Source organism: Dromaius novaehollandiae, chromosome 20, assembly GCF_036370855.1.
Source record: "Dromaius novaehollandiae isolate bDroNov1 chromosome 20, bDroNov1.hap1, whole genome shotgun sequence".
Lineage (NCBI taxonomy): Eukaryota > Metazoa > Chordata > Aves > Casuariiformes > Dromaiidae > Dromaius > Dromaius novaehollandiae.
This window is the reverse complement of record NC_088117.1, coordinates 10,475,389-10,491,453: the sequence shown is the minus strand read 5'-3', so window position 1 is coordinate 10,491,453 and position 16,065 is coordinate 10,475,389. Positions and strand designations below refer to the sequence as shown.

The 16,065-nt window shown below is 58.0% G+C and overlaps 1 protein-coding gene across 7 annotated transcripts in view; it reads right to left on the bottom strand.

Moving 5' to 3' along the window:
- The window catches only part of RXRA (retinoid X receptor alpha), a 122,265-nt gene that overhangs the window by 45,301 nt on the left and 60,899 nt on the right, over positions 1–16,065 (bottom strand). For all 7 annotated transcript variants that reach the window (XM_064523852.1, XM_064523850.1, XM_064523851.1 and 4 more), the window contains one exon: positions 4,090–4,355. In XM_064523852.1, the coding sequence (XP_064379922.1) occupies positions 4,090–4,299 (210 nt within the window). In that variant the 5' untranslated portion in view covers positions 4,300–4,355. The remainder of the gene's footprint in view (positions 1–4,089; positions 4,356–16,065) is intronic.

Sequence of the window (16,065 nt, the reverse complement as noted above, 5' to 3'; positions counted from 1 at the left end):
AAAAACGTTTGGACCTCAGGGTTGAGCTGAGCCCTAGAGTTTGTCAAGGTTTTTGAGGGAATCCCCCCTTTCACCTAAGGTCCTTGCAGCCAGTCTGCAGGTCCCGCTAGAGCACACAGGCCAGCTTCATGCAGGAAGGTCTGGTGCTCCTACCCTGAAAGTCTCCATGGATGGGATCAGGCACTCAGACCCCTCCAAGGGCTTGGCATCACTGGCTCTAGCAATTTGCTTTAGTGCATTTTTGGGGAAACGGAGCCATTGGCAAGTTGCAGCTGATGGCTATTGCTCATATCTTGTTGTGTCATCTGTTGCATCTCAGCACGCAGCTACGGGCAGAGGACATCAGCTGCCTGCCGGAGATGAGCCCTTTCGCCACCACTTCCCCAGCATTAGCAGCCCACGGCCATTGCGAGCCCACGCCGAGTAGCCCACAAACGCGGCACAGTACGGTGGGGCAAGCAGCGCGCGCTCGAGCCCTGCCTTTGCGCCAGCCCACGGGCAGCTGGGGTCCTGCTGCCGCCCCTCCGCAGCGCTGTGAATCAGCAGGACGCCCCGTTCGGAGCTGAGTCAGCGCCCGCGGCGGGGAGAACTCCTCAGTTCCTCTTCCAGCACCGGCCCGAAACCTCAGCAAAGGCGCCACGTGCGCCCCGGGGTTCCCACACTCCCCCCCGGCGCCTGCCCCGCGCCTTCCTCCTGGCTCTGACGGCTGCGGAGCACGATCCGCGGCGTGCACGCCCGGGGAGGGGGCTGTGGGAAACCAGCCCGCCTGGCGGGCCCGCGCCTCCGCTCGCCGCTCGGCACTTCTGCTTCTGCTGAGGACAACCTGCACCTCGGCGAGCAAGAAAAGCGGGGGGAGGAAGGAGGAGGAACTGGGCGCTCCGCTTCCCCGGCGATGCGCGGCGGCGCGTCCCAGCAGCTGGATCGCTGCCCGCGCACCAGGACTCGGCAGCTCCTCTCCTCCTCCTTTCTAGTTCATTGCTCCGGGGACCAAACCATGTCCTTTCTGGCCTACTGGCAACTAGCGCTTTACTTCTCCTCCCACCCCAAGGAAAGCAGCCTTCACTGATCCCCTAGATATCCTTAAAAAGAGCATTGTCTAGAGGCACAGAGCAGCTCTGGAAAAGCAGCCGCAGCCTAATTCTGCCTCTGATCTCTCCCCACTCGCCCCAGGCGCCTCCCGAGCTGCTGTCAGAGATGCCTGGGGGCGGCTGCTGCTGTAATTCTGCAGCTGGGTCCTGCGAACAGTGCTGAAACGAGCAGAAGGGAGAAAGAAATATCCAGGATGGAAAGTCCCTCCCTCTCCCTCCCTTTCATCTCTTACTGAAAATCCATTTTTCCCCCCAGAAACTTTAGGTAAGAGGGTTTACATATGTTTAAATCCTTTAGCTAAGAGGGTTTAAAACCCAGGAAACATCAGAGCTCCTGGGTTCAACCTCCTGGCCAGGCCAAGACTTTGCTCCCCCACCGGGCACTGAAATCCTGCTCTTGATCAAGACAAACTCCCCAGCACGGCCCTGCTTTTAGCCAGCTCCTCTCCCGCACGCCTCGCCCTGCCTGCCGGCTCAGCCCAGCATCATCGGCACAGCCCTGGCGCTCACGCCGGGGGCTGCTCATGCCACCATGGGAAATCGGAGAGGGAAAGGGCTGGAGCTGGGAGCCCACAGCAGCGTCAACCCTACCTGCCAGCTCCCTCCTGGCCCGCTGCGGGCAGGAGCCGCGGCTCCGGGTGCTCCGGAGGGAGGGAAGGTGCTCACGGGGGAGAGGCGCCTGGGGGGACGGCCCTCGCCCAGGGAGCGCGGCACTCGCCGCCCCGCACACCTCTGGCTCCCCGTGTCCTTCTGCTCCGCTGGGCTTCCAGAGGTAACGAGGCATGGCCTGATGGCAAGTGGCATCTGCCATCTGATTCAAACCACCTTCCATCAGTGCTATCTCCCCTCCGCGACTCGGGCCCCACGCTTCATTAACCCCGGCGCGCTGAGGACTGGTACAACGACACGGGGGTGCATTCCTCCGCTCCTGCCCTCCCTGCTCCGAGCAGCCGCGCTACTGCCTGCTGCACCCTCCTCCTCCTCCTCCTCCTCCTCCTCCATCACTCCGCGAGCTCAGGTAGGCGCTTCCGCCTGCCGCTGGGGTAGGGACTTAATGTACCCAGACAGAGGACAGATGGCAGAAGCCATTAGACTGAAAATGTCCTGTCTCCTCTAGGAAAACCACTTAAGACAAGTCCATGAGCAAATGACAAGCGCTTGCACCATATCATGAGGGCATGGAGATGCCGCAGGACTGGATCAGTCGCCAGCGCCATCTGACCACGCTCTCAGTTCCCCTTTCTACCCTGTGGCTGACTTTTATTTCAGTTCCTCCGGCTGGTTCGTCCCTAGAACAAACCGCGCCTTATAATTGAAACTCGAGCTGCATCTCCTCTTCCCCGTTTCTCCTCCTGCTTGTGGCTCGCCCCCATGTTGCTTCACATCTCCCCTTTCCACCTTCTCCCCCACTCTGCCTCCACCAATTTGGCGCTCTTGCTGCTAATTTTGCTTCTGCTGCCAGTTCCCAGGCGTCGTTTCAGTTCTCCCTTCCACGCCCACGGGATGGGCAGGGCCCCATCTACCCCCGTACGTCTCGTGTGCTGGCTCCGTCCTGGGGAGAGGGAAGCAGCCAAACCCAGCCGTGCGGGGCTGGGCAAGCCGGGGAGAGGCAGGTTCCCGGCAGATCAACCGGGTCATAAACTGGGGGACTGGATTCAGCACGGGAGAAGCTTGGCGCAAGGCAAACAAAACTACCTTTGCTCCGCAGCCGGTTTGGGAATGAGCTGAGCTTTTGGGGAAGCCGCGTGGGAATCCCGAGGATGACTAACGATGGCGCTGTGCTTAACTCCAGCCCAAGCAGCACAGCACGTCCCTCCCCAGTTGCAGGATAGAAAGACCTGCTATCTCTGGAAATAAATCAGGCCAATATTTAAAAATAAAGTTGCCGGCAGGTGTTTGACTCCCAGCAAGGCCCTGGAATAAATAAACCAGCAGTGAGTGGCAGGTGGTAGCCAATTCCTTAATCTGCCCTTTTACTAAACATATAACGTGCAAGCAGCCAGCAACAGGTGGCAGGGGCTGGCCAGCTCTCCCAGATCTTGCTATTTTTAAAAAGAGCTTATCTCTTGATAGTTGGAGGGGTTTTTTACATAATCTTCAATCAACAAACAGCAGTCCCTCCTTCTTTGATGAGCAGTAAGCCCTGCCTGAGGGAGGAGAGGGGCAGCGGCAGGGAAGGGCTGTGCTCGCAGGGCCGGAGGGACCCTTGGCACGTGTCCCGGCGGCTGTGCCGGCGGGAGCAGGCAGCGCCCTGCCCTGAGGAGGGGATGCACTGGTCGCTCCCAGGAGGGCATGGGATTGCCTGGGCAAGCAGCACCGCTTCTAGACAGTCCTAAATCAGCTCCAACTTATGCCAGAGCAAAATCAATTCTCAGCTGACTCAGAGATGGTCACTGCTCCCCTTTGACCCTCAGCCTGTGAGACCGGCAAGGCAGGACCAGAGGGGAAAAGCAACACGAGCTGTTAGAGGGCTGTAACACAGCTCTGCTCTGCTCTGCTCCGCTGCAGGTCCTTTCTACCCCACCAAGGGCAGCCCCAAACCCGGCTGCAGCAGCTCTGGCAAGAGGAGCAGGATGCCCCTGGGCTTGTTTCCCGGCTGGGTTTCTGCTTCTGCCCACCGTTCAGCGCCTGCGTGTGTCCCCAGGCTGTCCCTGACCCTCGGCTCCCGCTCCCAGCGGAGCCACTGCACTGCGGCTCCTCCGGCCAAGGGCCGGACGCGAGGCCCTGCAGCTCGAGCGCCTCTGGCTGCTGCCCTGGCTCGAAGCGCTGCCTCGGTCCCAGCAGAGCCGGGGCCGGGCCGGCAGGAAGGGAGCTTGGCCGGCGCTCAGCCATGCGCGGACCCGGGCTCGCCGCGGGAGAACAATGGCAGCGGCGCGGTCCAGAACCGGATCTGGGACAGGAACCAGCGGATCTTGGCTTATGCCCCAATAAATGGGAAGCAATTCATTTCCCACGGCCGGGTAGCTTAAATCCCCCGAATCCCCTGCCGCCTTCGCCTCACCTGCGGGCTGCTGGTTCCGAATCCCAGGCTGGGGGTGGAGGGGACGGACATCGAGTGTGGTCCCATGGGGGAGCTGATGACGGAGAAGGGGGGCCCCATGCCGTTGATGGGAGAGCTCAGGGTGCTGATGGGCGAGTGGAGCTGACCCGGGGAGCCCAGCGAGGAGCCGATGCCTGGCCCGATGGACGGATGGAGGGAAGGGGTAGCCATGGGTCCCCGGCTTGTTGGAGAGTTCAGGGATGTGGAATTGACTTGGTTTGAAAAATCTGTAAGAGAGAGAAGAAACACCACGGCTTGAAACTCCAGTCTAGGACAGGCTCTGACGCATCTCCATACCAAGCCCTGACCAGCCCACCTACCTCTGTCCCTCAACCTCTCCCCAAAAGCTGCTTTTCAACCCCCACACCTTTGCTTTCTCCCATAAATTCCCAATACATCCTCCTATTTCAAGTCCATCTTTGCAAATCATCTGCTAGAGTACCTACAAAGTCTTTAATACAGGCTTAGAGGCTGAAAGCATTTCTAACTTGAGACACAGTTGTTGCTGCCTTCCTCTATGTGATTCACCTGCGGTACCCTGGCTCTAAACTCTTTGACATGGAGGCAACATCACTCCGTCAGTTAACGTATGAGTAGCTCCCAGCAGGGCAAGGCTTCGTCCCTGCCGCTGGAGCCTATAGGTGCCATCCTTGCTACACAATAAATCGGATTTAATGCAGATGCTTGAGCTGGGTATGAAGTGCTGGGCAGGCCACGCAGGGAAACGCGGGCGAGGGCTGCATGCCCAGCGGCACGGCGGGCGGCCGTGAGCGAGCCTCGGCGAGGGGGTGCACACGCCTTGCGGCTGGCGCGCGCGGCGGGGAGCAGAGCCGGGCAGCGCCGAGGAGGCGGCGGAAGCTGCTCGGGGGAGACAGAGTGAGGCTGTGCATCGGCACGTGTGGTTTGCGTATCCGTGCAGGGCACAGGCGCGCGGTTTCACTCTGCAATGGGGAAGCGAGTGTGTGTGTGGACGTGCGGCTGGTGTTCGCAGAAAGGAAAGCGCTTGCGTGCTGCATCGGTACGGCAGAAGACGGACCCGGGGGGACGGTGGCGCGGCCGTTCTGCCCTCCCGCAGCGGCAGGGCTGCAGGCGCAGAGCTGGAGACCCGCGGCAGGCCGGGCGGTCGGCAGCACGGAGCAGGGGTGTTCCCGGAGGGCGCGGGGGCTTCTGCGAGCTGGCCCAGCCGAAGGATGCCCGGGTTTCCAGGCCACTTCGGGACTTTGAACTGGAATTCAACTTTGGGAGCTTTCTGCAAGCAGCAGCTCGCGGGCTGCGTCCGTCCTGCTCCCGAACGGCTCTGCCGTCCCGGGGGAGTGGGAGGAGGGGGGGCGGGAAGGGGTGTTTTAAAAATAGACGCCAATTCTCCGGAGAGGAGACATGGAGCCATTCCTGGCACATTTCCTCCCCATCCTGTCACGCTCCTTGCAAAACAACCCTGCGCGAGGAAGAGGCCGGCTCGTGGGCCTGCGGGCAGGCCGCGAGCAGGAGCTGCCCGGAAGGCGAGGGGGCGGCCAGCCACCCCCGTTGGGGCAGCGCGGGCCGGGGGCCCTGCGCCTGTGCCCACTCGCCCCGGCGCCCCGTGGGCTGCCCGGGTTTCGTCCCAGGGAATGCGGCACCGAGAAGGGGAGGCACAGACACAGCCACGGGCGTTCGGGGCTGTTCGCAGGGACCACTGGGGCCCTTGCATGTGGCTGCAGGCCCCAAAGGTAACTAAATTCCTGGAAATACCGTCCTTCATCACCTGCGTGGGGCTCGTGTATCTCCCAGGATCTGTCTGCCAGCCCCACTATCCCGTACAGCACTTTGAGATGGGTCAACATGGTGTTAGAGGAGCAAAGCCTGGTTATCGGCATAACCCCGCGACTTTGGTGGGAGGGAGCGAAAGCTGGGAGCAACCTTGCCCCCCCGTAAATACATCACATGCTGCACAGACACAGGGCAGGGGACTTCGAAGCAACGGACTACAGCTTTACACACCGGGGGACACGCTCCCTGGATGCACGGCGAGCTGTTCCCGGGAACCCCCCCAGGCAGGGAGACCCCACCGCGGCATCCTGCCTCCCCACCCCGCGCCTCTGCCTCCGGCACCTTCTTCCCAGCCTTGGGGGATCCAACCCCGGCATGGTGTCGTGAGGGTGCTCGCAGGGCCAGGCGAGTGCCCCGAGGGCCCCCTCCCCACTGTCCCTGCACGGTGGCATCGCAGCGAGCCGCGAGCCAGGCCGAGGGCGGCCGGGCATGGAGAGCTCCTGCCGCGGCTTGTAATCCTCCCGCCGCGGAGCCGAGCCGTCCCCGCCGTGCCTGGCGGGCAGCAAGCCTCCGATGCGCTCTCCCAAACTTGTAGACATAACAGGATTACAAACGCTAAGAAAAAGGCTCGCTCCCTGCGGAGATAATGCCTTAAACCTGCCAGACGAGAGGCAGAAACGGGATCCCCGGGGCAGGGGGGCACAGGAGCGCGGGGGCTGGGATGCAAAACCGGGGAAGGGATTACCAGACTGCGAAGCTGGGGCCCTGCCAGCTCCCTGTGCCACGGGTTTCCCGTCCCACTGGCAAGCCCACGGCGGCACCGGCAGAGAGGCTGGCACGGGCTCCTGGCAGCTCAAGACAGTGGAAAACAAGAGCTGCTGGAGCCCGCCAGGCCTGGGGCACCTTGGAGAGGCAGAGGAGAAGGACGAGCGTCCACCACCCCAACCCGTGCCCTGACCCACGTGCCGCCATCGGCATGGGGAAGCACCGAAGGAGCCTCGGTGCCTGCCCTGCCAGCGGCCCGGCACATGTCCCAGCCGGACGCGGCTCGCGGCGAGAGGGGCCAGGTCCCCGGAGGGCTGGCCTCGCGTTGGGTCTTGCAGGATGTTGATATAAAATCATCGCCGGCCACCACGTCACCCATGGCCGAGTGACGTGCGTGCGGCATAACAGGAACCCTAGGAAATTCCTTGAGGCTGCAGGATTTGTTACTGGGGTTTAGCAGATTAGGACTGTGCTTCCTGGCTCTCCGCTTTCTGGTTTCTGGAGCGGATCGGAGGAAGAGTGGGGTCTGGTTGGAGGAAGAGTGGGGTCTGGTGTTACAACATGCTCTGGACAGTCCGGATAGCCTTGCTGCTGGGGGGCAAGACCCTCCGCTACCCCCCTAGCCACGTGCACCTCGGTGTTCCCATCCCAAGGGGTGACAGCACCCACCAGGCAGCACAAGCAGCCAAGGGCAGGTGGTCACCCCCAGGTCCTACAGCACCGGGCTGCCGTTCCTGCATGCGGGGCCTGCTCCTTCCCAACGGCACCGCTCCAGCGATGCCTCTCCCACGCGGCGAGCGGGAAACGCGCGGGGGAAGCGGCCCAGCCAGAGGCACGACAGGTCTGCGTGACCCAAGAGCAAGGAGCGACCAAACATCGCAAGGCAGAGCCTCCAGGAGCTGCAGCCGAAGATGCGCACGGGTCCTCTTCGAGTAGCTGCGCGGGGGAAGCAGGCACTTGACCTGATAGCGACGGAAAGGAAGTGAAGGACGGTCTTTTCTTTTAAAACAAGATACTGAATATTTAAGGCAACTAAGTAGGAAAGGTCACAGGCAGGTTACTGGCGACCAGCCCGTGCCTACTCCAATGCATCACCCAGCTAAGCACGAGCAGGGCCCAGCCTGCGGTCCCGGCTCCTCTCCCAAAACAACCATCCCCCGGGGTAAAACAAGCGCCCCGAAGCAAGCGGCTCCCCATTGCCGGGCGCCCGAGCTGGCTCCCTCGCCCTGGCTTTCCAAGCAGACGCATTCCCCGGAGCCACAGGGGAGCTGGGTGTGTTCTGCAGGGCTGGTGGGGAGAAAATACTTCAGGCAAAAAAAGGGGAAAAAAAGTGAGAGGAGGGGAGGAGTAACCTTGTGTTGAGCGGGCAGAAGTGTGTATAGGCACAGACACGTTTGGGTGTGTTTTCACCACAGACAGCCCGAAATCCCTTAGCCAAACGCTCTGAAATCTGAACCAGACCTGAACTCTTTCAAGAGCATCATGACTCAAACCCCAGTGCAAAGCCGCCCCTGAATACTGGGAAGTTTCCACTCTTTATCCAAGTGTTGCCTTGTCCGCAGTGATGCAAAACATAGCTATGAAGAGGGACAGCAGCGGGAAATGTTTACAGCTGACAGATCCAGTAAGATTTCACCCAAAATGTCACTTAACTAAAAGAAAACAAACAAAGAAACTTAAGACGAAACATTCATTTTCCAAGTAGCTCTTCAGAGCTTGACGTGTCTCTGGCTGCAGGTAGCAGCTCTATTTCTGCAGTTGCCACAGGACACATTTCTATCACTGCAATTTTTTGCTCCCTCCAAGTGACAAACATTGCCCCAATCTCACATGGGCTTTTGGTATCCTCCCCTGCAGGAGGGTGTTAAAATCCTAAAGCGCTCCAGGGCTGGGAATAAGCCTTCCTCCCCAGGGCAGCACCAGCGACCAGCTCGAGGATGGGTACAGTTTTGCCCCATGGGACAAAGAGAGCAAAGGACCTTGTGCCAAGAAGTGGTGCAAACTCCGGTTAGGAAAGACTGGCCTGAGTTTCTGTACAAACTCAGAAACGGCAATCCGCAAAGCTGCCTGGCCGGCACCGTCCATCGCTGCTGAATACACAATACACACAATAAGCAAGCAAGGGGGAAAAAAGCGTTGCGCTTTGCTTTTCCTTAACAAAACCAAGCACGTACCGTAGACAACTGACTCAACACAGCTGTCACCAGCCCCCCAGCTCGAGTGGAAATGCTTCCACGGGAAAGATGCGTTTGGGGAGAAGCGTGGCCCAAGGCATCGGGGATGCCGGAGCCATGAGCTCGGGGCCAGGGGTCTGCACAACACCTTGAAACCACAGCCAACCTGCCAAAACCCTGCTGCCACTTCTGAAAGACATTTCTCCCCCAGAAAAGTCCTTGTTTTCCCTCCTCTACAGGAGCCTGAGGTGATCCTTCACCATCACCCGGTGCCAACTGCATCAGCCCAGGGGGGAAATGAGGTTCGCCGTGCAGGACTCAAAGCCCATCCGAGGCCAAAGCAGGGCACGCAAATACAGCTGCAGTTGCCCCACTCACGACCAAGCGCAGGACAGCACTGAAGTTAAGGTCTTAAATATCAAGGCTATCCTCTCCCTGGAGTCCAGCTAACTCAGCAGCAACTGCCTACTCATAAGGGCCAAAATTTGAAGAAGGAGAGGTTGTATTTAAGCAGGAGCTAAGCCATGAAAACACAGAGCATTTGGCCATTCCTCTCCCAGATCCTGGCCCGGTCTGCTCCAAGTTCAAGGGTTTTCCAGTGGGACCGGACCAGCCCCAGCCCTCCAGCACGGCAGCCCCGCTAGCTCGCTGCCTGCACCGAGGGGGTTAAGGAAGGAGGATCCCCGGCGCAGGATCCCGAGCTGGACATGAGACATCCACCCTCCTCGCGCCCCCCGGCCTGCCTACAGGACCTTGAACGTTAAAGGAACTTCAGAAACAAATAAATTCCAGAGAGGAAAAGAAAAAGACTACCCCGGATTAAGAAAATATCCTTAATATAAACAAATTTAAACAAATAAACACCGAAATTGATGGATACCATTTGGACTGCAGCAGACTGGGGAGGTATTTTTCCAAACACATTTTCAGTTGAATCAATGGGAGACTATTCATTTTTCTTACGTAGCCTTGCCATTTATAGTGGTTTTGTGTGACTATCTCTTGACCAAAATAAACTCTTTGCCTGTTTCTAAATACAAAAAAAAAATTCTCAAAGCATTTCCCCTTCTTGCCGCACCCATAAATCGCAGCTATTTTCTCTGTATATCCTTTGTTTAAACACAACGACCTCTATATCTCTTATAAGATGCCCCATGGCAGTGGGGAGATCGGAAATGAAAGCTGTTCAGCAGCTAAACAATTTGCATTGAAGCTCTTTTCTTTCTCTAAACTATGAAGCCGCGAGCCACAAAATTTGGATGGGAATTTTCCCAAAGAGCGAAGAAGTTTAGGGCAAGGCCACATGATCCAGCTAAAGTGATCGAGTTATGTGGCGACACGGAGGCCCATGTGTGCTTTTAGCTTTCCTCCATGGCAAAGCAACACGTTTCAGCTCCAACCATCGCACCAAGCATAAAGTCACCGGGGCCGAGCTGGCCTCAAGATAAGAAACCTGCTTCTCGTTTTTCTTGCATGCCCTATAACTTATCCCATGCCTCTCTTCCAGTATCTCTTTGGGGTGGCGTATTCCGTGTCTCACACGTGGGGAAACCGAGGCACGGACAGGCTTTAGGACAGGTCCACAATGCCCACTCTCGCAGTGGGAAGAGGAACGATCCCCGATGAGGCCGTGTCCGCAGCAGCCCTGCTAGCAGACACGCTCGGACCAGCAGAAGTAGGGCACAGGCTGGTGTGACCTTGACCAAGGTCACGCAGGAAACTGGAGCCAAAGCTGGGAATAGATCCTGGGTATTGCAAGTCCCAGGCTAGCATCTCAACTGCTGAATCAACCTTCCCCATATTTCTTCCTTCTGGCTCCGTGACAGACAGCACTCTTCAACTATTATTAATTTTAAGTAAAGAAAGAAAACATCTTCATAAAACATTTGTCCCCGTTCTCAAGCGGCTGCACTAGACGTTCAGACCACTGCAAGCAAGTACAAAATGTCCCCGTGCAGCCTCCCTGGTATTTTCCATCCCGTTGGCAATCTTCGGGCCAAGAGCACAAACACCTTCTTTGGACCGACGAGCTTCCCCCAGTCTGGATCGGGTCGGGAAGGGCAGGCGAGACCCTCCCGCCGAGCCGCACAGCTGAGAGCGGCTGAACGGGCCACCGGCCCTTGCGAGAGTTTCCTATTGCATCTTGTCCTGCGCTCTGGGATCCTCGAGTGCGGCTGCTTTTCCCGGTACGTCTGAGGCGTTAGTAGCCTGACACCTAGTAAAAGCTTTTGCTGATATGGCAACATCGATAAGGACTGTGATTTTAACTTTAACAGAAACAATTACAGTGGCACTGAGGTGCTTTTTCCCAGTATTTGTACTAGAATAAACTGTACCAGCATAAGCTTTGGCCAGTATAATCTTCATTTATGCTTAAGAGGCTTTTCCAGTAAAACTATAGTGACCTAGCTCTATCGGTAAACATTTTCTAATATATTCGGATAGTTTACTCAGAAGCTACATGGCTCAGCAGTCTGATTATGAGAGAGAGGAAGTTAAAAAACATATCTCAAGTCACAATAGATTCTCGTACCCATGCTTTTCTGCAGCCAAAGAAGGCTACAGTCCCCAGGCAAAAATCAGAGCAGCCCATCAGAGCGAGATCAGACGGGCTGCCTGGCACCCGGAGCTCTGCGGTCTCGTGGCGCGAGCAAGCGTGAGCCCGTCTGCTTGCAAGTCCCGCACGCGATTGCAGCTAGCGCTGAGCTCCCTGAGCCGCTACAGATTTGGAAGGCTGCCCACACCTCAGCACTTCCTCTTCTTCTTTTTTTTTTCTTTTTTTTTTTCTTCTCAGCACCTCTTCCTCCTTAATCAGAAAGCAGATCAATTCTGGGTATTAAACAGCAGGAAATTCTAAATTTGGGTTGCCACTCCCTTCCTTATTCAGCCCTCGGCTTTGAGTGCGTTGCAGCATTTGGGGCCACATGTGGAGGAGATCAGAACCGGCAGCAGAGATCGGGCTCTCAAAAATCTCCTCCTCTGTTCTGAAGTACAGCTACAGTGTTGACCAAGTTCAAAACTCAGCCGTGTAAATGCATGGAAATCCACATGGAAATCCTATGCATTAAGCTTTGGAGGGCATCGTTCCTTCTTTTGAAGCCTGGCGAGTTTCTCCAAACATGCTTGCCAGTGCAAATCACTGCCCATTTTCTGTCATTTCCCAAAAGTGGCACTGAAGTTTCCTAGCATGCTCTGCACCCCGCGAACCCCCAGCGATGGAGGTTTTCACGTGCTGTCCTCTCCTTCGTCAGCATCGCAGCAACACCACGCAGCAGCGGCCGAAGCCCGCGCCCCGCGAGGAAGCAGCAGGCACACTCAGAAAGCAACTGGCAGATGGCAAATCTGGGCAGGACGTGAGAGTGTGACCACAGTTTTCGTGTGAAATTTGCCACGGGAATATAGTGACCACAAGAGGTCGGGTGATCATTTTTGTCCCCTGGACTACAGTCTTGAGTAAGGTTGCTCTTAATTTATATCCCCTTAAAACCCCACGCAGGCCTCTCCAGGAGCGGACATCCCGAGAGGTCAGAAGCGGCAGCTGCATGCTACCCACCACTTCTTTCTGAATATCGGCACCACACTCATCCCACAGCGATGAGCAGAACTGCCCGGGAACGCTGCACAGCAGTGCTATCAAGAGTGCTAGCCCTGAGTATTTCCTTTAAGGCTTCAGCTACTGAGTCAGGCGTTTTCACTAAAAAGTTATCTGAACTACTTTTTTTCCATTTCTAGACTTGAGTGCAAAGAAAAACCTGAAAACATCCCTTTCAGACACTGTTTAAGTCTTAACACGGGAGAGCAAATGTGAATGCTTCTTTTTGTGGCTGTTTAAAAATCAAAACTTGCAATTTCTTTTCGGAACCTGCTTTGTGATTTTGGCGTGTTTCACCAACCGCACTCAGCACTTTCCCTCGAGAACCGTTGGTCGCTGCTGCTGCGGTTCCAGTCGCTCAGGGACGGTGAGAAACAGGGTTTCTGCCGCTTTCTGCTCCGGGTGGGTTCCTCCTCCCTGCGAGGTTTCACTTTGACCAAACTAAAACCTCAAAGCCACAAAGCTTCTCACCCCAGACTCCTACCTCCCCCCCGCCTGCGAGGTAGCCAAAACCTGCCAGCAAGACCGCTCAGCGCGGCCTCAGCAAAACCGAACCAGGCTCTTTCGAGCTTTCGGGGTCTCCTTCCAGGGGGGCCTCCCTTGGCCCACGGAAAGCCGGCCTCCGGGGCTCAATCCTCCGTGCGCGGCCGATCGGGCCCCTCACCACACGCACTCTTTATAAATGTTAGATGCTGCCTCCTGCCAGCGTTTCACCTTACGGGGTCGGCGATCTGCAGGCCACGGCATGAAATTACAGTGCCCACGAGGAGCTTTTCCAGTGTAATGCCGCACGCTAACCTCCCCTTTCCCCCAGCCCAAACCCGGGCCACCGCCAAAGTTCAGCAGAACATCTGCTTTCTCCTGAAAAGATGAAGAAGTGCAAAAGCATCCCACCACCAGGACATGGGCAACAGCAAACTTTTCAGTGCCACTGCTTGGCGTGGGACAGCAGCTTCACCCAGCCTGCCGCAGGCCAGAGCTGCGACACTTCTGTCCATTCACCTCCAACACCCCTTCTGCCTCTCCATCCTGCTATTTTATTTTCTCTTCTGTCCTCCGGAAACAACTTCGGGATGGGCGGAGCAGCGGAGATAAAATTAGACCTCTGGAGCGCAGGGGAAGGATGACCTTGTGGTTACAGCCCTGGGCTGGGACCCACAAGAGCTGGGTGGCATTTTGGGTTCTCTGCTCTGGGCCTTGCCACTTCTGATGCAACTTTCGCGGGTGACTAACGACTTATCGATGTGCACATCTCGTGCAGCCTGGCCCAAAGCACCGCAGGCTCCCTCTGGGAGATGCTACCTCCTTCCCCACCCCGGCACCTATCAGGCCCTCCAAGAGCCCAGAGCCTCAGGCTTCCCTCCACCCCATGAAACGGGAGGCAGAGGCCTCCCTGGCGCGTCAGCCCTCGCGAGAAGAGCAGCGCAGGGATGCGTTGCGGGGCCGCGCGGGCTTGCGGGCGCCTGCCCGCAGGAAGCGGCACAGATGTCTCGCACCGGGGCTCGCAAAGCCCGCTCAGCTCTGCGGCGGGGGCTGGCTTCGCTTTTCCTCCTGAACGACCCACCCCACCCTCCCAGGAGCCCTCCAAAAGCGCGGCCTGCTCCCGGCTGCTTCAGCAGGACGCTGGCGGGGGCTATTCCCGCCTCCGAGGGAAAGGCCTCCAAGAGGAATATTCCAGAATACTCCGAGACGCGGGGCGAGCGGGGAGCGCGTTCAAGGGAAGGGAAGCTCGGCGCGCAGGCCGAGCCGGGGGCGGGGGCGGGCGGCCGGCGACTTGGCTCTCCCGAAGGCCGGGAGTGGGCGGAGGGGGAGGAAGGAGGGGTGCAGCGAGGCAAACAAGGATTCTGCTGATAAAGCAGATGTGACTCAATCACACGCTTGTGCAAAGATGTCACAACAGTCCTGAGAAATTGCAGGCTCCTATTTCATCCCTCAAGGGCCGGCGCTGTCCCTGCGCTCACAATGTGCTCTGTTCTGCTGTCAGCAGCTCAGCAAGTGCCCCTAATTTACTGGCTGGGAACCCGCGGCAGGAGCAGGCAATAATAGGTACAGTGTCCCGCTGGCTACCGCCGGCCCTGCACTGGCTGCGGGACTGGGGAGACGTTTGCCAAAGGACTGAACGCGGCGGCTCTGCTGGGTTCATGCCGTTGCAGTCAGAAGCAACCCAGAGCATGGTCTTGCTCCCCTTCGCCCCCTCCGAGCCCTCTGCTCCCTGCCCAGGGCCGAGCGTCCTGTCTCCCATGCCGAGGCGACGGGTCCGTGTCCAGCCCCCCGTCCCAGGCAGGCACCGTGCTCCCCGAGCTGCCCAGTGCCGTGGCCCACGCACAGCACTTCCCTGGTTTTTCCAAGCTTGGAGCCTGTGCTGCCAGCAGGGAGGCTTGTCCTGTTAATGCTTTCCACCCCAAAGACATTGCAGTTAGGGGCCCCGGGCAACCCCTGCTTAGAGGGGGGCTTTGCACCTCTCCATCCCCTGGGGTGACCCTCACCCCCAAGAGGAAGGTTTGGGGGCCCAGACCTTCACCACCAAAGCACAAGGGCTGAGCCCCACCAGTGCAGTCCTCCCCTGCCACTAACCCTCCCCAAACGGCAGCCAGGAGCAAAGCAAGCCAACAAGGTGACGTGCCGAGGGGGGTTTCTACCCGCTGACACTTTTTCCACTTCCGAAGAGCTTTGCTGGAGCCAAAGGGCAGCAATGGCAGCGAAAGGGAAGAGGGTCCCTCTGCGCAAAGAAGACGATTGCAACCGGGGTGCTTTTAGGCCCTTGCCCCCACAACGGGCATCATCAGCGAATCAAGCGGGAATGAGCACTCGGGTGCTTCACCCACCTCTGCTCTTCCCAGCAAGGGAACCACTGAGCTCTGCTCATCAGCCTGGACGAGGAGGATCAGTGCCTCATCCTCCCCAGCAAATGCTGACCTTTGCATCCTCCGCGACTTTATCCCATTCTCTGAAAGAAGCATGGTGAGAGCAAAAGCACAGTGGTCCCGCAGGTTGCTGAAGCTCATTATGGCCTTTTAATTACATTCAATTGCAGTTTTATGGGCTTACGGGCAAATTGGAAGTGATCTAATTGCCCTTGAGGGGGTGCTACGCTCTGAGCTATGAAAATCCAAGCAGGATCCAGTGAGACGCAAGGGGAGCTTGAAAGCATTAGGCTCGCTCTAACAGCAAAAGGAGCAGTTTAGTTTCACGTCGAACCTCCCCCAGGGCCTCACGGTAATGAGTCGCACACGTGGCACGTGCTGGATCTGCAAGCGAGCACAGCCGCCGTGAATCACGCAGAGCTGCAGACGCGAGACGTGAGGGCTCCACCCAGCCCTTCCCGCCGGGAGACCCTGCTCGCTTCCAGCTGGAGCACGGGAGAGCGCTTGCCTCTCCGGTGCGGCACGCGCCGCCTCCGCCAAACTAGCCCGTCCCCCCCATCCCTCCTCCAGCACGCAGGCCCCATCCCACACAGGGCTCCAACTCACGCGGCTCTCGTCGGGAGAGCTAACGAGTGGGCTACACAGAGAGGAGACAGGCTCTCCTCTCCTCTCTGCTTGCTTTGGAGGCAGCTGCTGTCTCAAGCTCTCAAACACTCCTTTCAAGAAGGCAGGAAAAGCAGCAGCAAAAAGAGAGCGCAATGAAATGGGGCTGTGAGCTCCTGGTACCTCCACCTTC